The 3,356-nt window shown below is 33.5% G+C and overlaps 1 protein-coding gene across 1 annotated transcript; it reads left to right on the top strand.

Moving 5' to 3' along the window:
- Positions 1–472: 472 nt before the first annotated feature.
- LOC111888347 (alanine aminotransferase 2, mitochondrial) lies at positions 473–2,602 on the top strand (the record flags this gene model as incomplete). The annotated part of the gene is made up of 11 exons (XM_023884539.3): positions 473–532; positions 642–692; positions 789–916; positions 993–1,071; positions 1,152–1,256; positions 1,336–1,446; positions 1,539–1,676; positions 1,761–1,835; positions 1,921–2,035; positions 2,109–2,338; positions 2,414–2,602. Coding segments are annotated over 11 exons (1,209 nt in total), but the record flags the coding sequence as incomplete, so codon positions are not given.
- Between the last annotated feature and the right edge of the window lie 754 nt (positions 2,603–3,356).

Genomic DNA, 3,356 nt, shown 5'->3' with positions numbered 1-3,356 from the left:
GGGGAAGAATCGATGATGCACGCAACATGTTTGATAAAATGCCTCATCCGCCATGGTCTTAATCTACAAGTATCTCTCTCTCTCTCACTCTCTCTCTCTCTCTCTCTCTCTCTCTCTCTCTCTCTACCCCATACTGCTCGACAACTACCCAGGCACCCACCACCCATTCGTCTTCTCTCTGGTTCACCACACTTCTCCATCCTATGTTTGTTAGATTCGTCATCTGATTGGCGAGTGTTCTGTAAAAAATGATTTTTCTGTTTCATATTTTATGGATACCTCAATCTTCTGTGATAATTATGAATGTAGTCATAGAGTACTCGCTCCACTATCATTTTCAATCATTTTAGGGCATGGAAAGGTAATTTTTCTAGTCAGGGAGGGTTTCAATTATATATCTACTATATCTATTTCTAACTTTTTTACAGAGGATGGTTATGATTTAGTACATTGTTAACCTATTACATTTCTCCATTTCCAGGTATTAGAATGTGAATATGCTGTTCGTGGTGAGATTGTCTCTATAGCTCAGGTAATAAAACAAATCATGTTTTCTAGAGAATCAAATTTATGCATTAAAGCACATATCCACAGCTATCATTAATGGAGATATTGAGACTCGATTTTGAATTCTATCACAGAAATTACAGCAAGACTTGCAAACAAATCCAGGTTCCAAACCTTTTAATGAGGTATCACTTTCTCACACGCCATCTCTTATGATGTTTATAATCACAATGAAAAATTAATACACATTCTATTGCAAGTGATTGTTTCAAATCTGGCAGATTCTTTACTGTAATATTGGAAATCCACAAGCTCTTGGTCAAAAACCTATAACTTTCTTTCGAGAGGTTCTTGCATTATGTGACAATCCTTCCTTATTAGACAAGAGGGAAACAAATGGTTTGTTTAGGTATGGATTAATGATAGCTTTTCTTAAGAAGTAGCTTAACAAATATCTTTACTTAATTACCTTTGACTTATTCCAGTTCGGATTCCATAGCAAGAGCAATAATGGTCTTGGATCAAATGCCTGGAAGAGCTACTGGTGCATATAGTCACAGTCAGGTAACTTAATTTCTGCACATAAATAATAAATTATAACCTGAAAGTGGAGAAATTTTTTTAATTTTTTGTAATGGAATCAGGGTATTAAGGGATTGCGTGACACCATTGCTGCTGGAATTAAAGCTCGTGATGGTTACCCTGCTGATCCAGATGATATCTTCTTGACAGATGGTGCAAGTCCAGGGGTAAAATCGACTTTTTCATGCTCTTAAACTAACCATTTTCATGTCAAACGAATCGGCTTTATTAAATCTTTCATTTCAGGTCCATATGATGATGCAGTTACTTATAAGATCAGAAAAGGATGGAATCTTATGTCCCATTCCTCAGTATCCTCTTTACTCTGCTTCTATTGCCCTTCATGGTGGCACTCTAGTATGTATTTCTTTTTTTTTTTTATTTCAAAATAAGACATTTTTTAATATCTAAAAGAAATATAGTAAAATAAATATTATTGATTTTTTCAGGTTCGTTATTATCTTGATGAAGCAACAGGGTGGGGACTTGAGGTGTCTGAACTCAAGAAACAGTTAGAAGCTGCCCGACAAAAGGGTATTACTGTTCGGGCATTGGTTGCAATTAATCCGGGCAACCCAACCGGGCAGGTAAAAAAATAAAAATGCATTCTATTTAAACCATTTTTAGTAAAAATGGTAAAATTACTTTTCACTCTTGTTGATACTTCATAGGTTCTTGCTGAAGAAAACCAACGACAAATTGTGGAATTTTGCAAGAAAGAAGGTTTGGTTCTTTTAGCAGACGAGGTAAAAAAAATAAAAATCTCTTCCATATGTTATTACGCAAGTTGAAAAGGGTAAATTGGACATTTTCGTAAACCAACTTTTGCAGGTATACCAAGAGAATATATATGCAGCTGACAAGAAATTTAACTCATTCAAGAAAATCTGTCGTTCAATGGGATATGGTGATATCCCCTTGGTTTCTTTTCAATCGGTATCTAAAGGTATATATAAATAAATGAAATAACATAAAATTCAAATTGTTGAGTTTATATAAGAGTTTTTTTTAAAAAAAAGGGTATCATGGTGAATGTGGGAAAAGAGGTGGTTACATGGAGGTAACTGGTTTTAGTACTGAAGTTAGACAACAATTTTACAAGTTGGCATCTGTGAATCTTTGCTCCAATATTTCTGGTCAAATTCTTGCAAGTCTTGTCATGAGTCCCCCAAAAGTTGGAGATGAATCTTATGATTCCTATTTTAGTGAGAGAGATGGAATCTTGAAATCATTGGCTAGACGCGCTAAGGTTAGTCTATTTTTTTTTTCATGATCGCAACATACTTACATTTAAACTGGTTTTGAATAATTATTTTTTTTATAGAAATTGGAAGATGCATTCAACAGCTTAGAGGGTGTGACATGTAATAAACATTCTTTGTCTACTCTATATCAGTTATTCCAAAGAAACATCACTTATCCATTCAAAACAATACTTTAAGAAAAAGAAAGAAACATGCCCTTACATAATATAGCCATGCAGAATAGTTTCTGAATTTTGTTTCTATTTCTGTTTTCTTGTTTGTTGCATCTTTTTTTATTACAGAGTTGTAGGTATCATATATATATATATATATATATATATATATATATATATATATATTATAATATCATGTATAGTATAAATGTAGAACAGTTTGTATTTGCATTGGATTTGATATTCACTCCGGCCGGTCCGGTACCTTTGAATTTCCTAATTCTCCCGATTAAGAACCGAACATTGTTTTCAGGATTTGCTGCATCCTCTTCCACCACCTGAGAAAAGCAAGGATGATATACTTATTTTCTTCAAGCTTTATGATCCCGTGAAGGAAGAACTCAGGTACTTTCAACAAGTTAGTTATATCTTTCAGTAGCCTAATGGGATGGGGTTATTGTGTAATCATATCATATGTTATATTATTTTTGGAGATATGTTGGTAGGTTTTTTGTCAAGAGTTCTGGTAAACCAACTGAAATTACATAAAAATTAAATGAGAGGGCTGGATTTAGTTTGGATGAAGAAATCGAACTCTATGAGGTATGTTTTCTAGTGTTCTTGCATTGCATTGCATGTTTGTTTGTTTGTGAAATCATATTTATGTGTTCATGATTTATCAGGAGATAAAATTTGAGCCATGCATGTGTGATGTGTGAACGTCTTGACAAGAGAAGCCCATTTAGATCTAGCCAGGTATTACTAGTCTCAACCCTCTTCTTCTTCTATAATGAAAAAGTTGCTTGCCTATATATATATATATATATATATATATATATACATATATATA

This window comes from Lactuca sativa, chromosome 9 (genome assembly GCF_002870075.4).
Source record: "Lactuca sativa cultivar Salinas chromosome 9, Lsat_Salinas_v11, whole genome shotgun sequence".
Lineage (NCBI taxonomy): Eukaryota > Viridiplantae > Streptophyta > Magnoliopsida > Asterales > Asteraceae > Lactuca > Lactuca sativa.
Note: the sequence above shows the minus strand (reverse complement) of the source record. Positions and strands in the feature narration are given on the sequence as shown.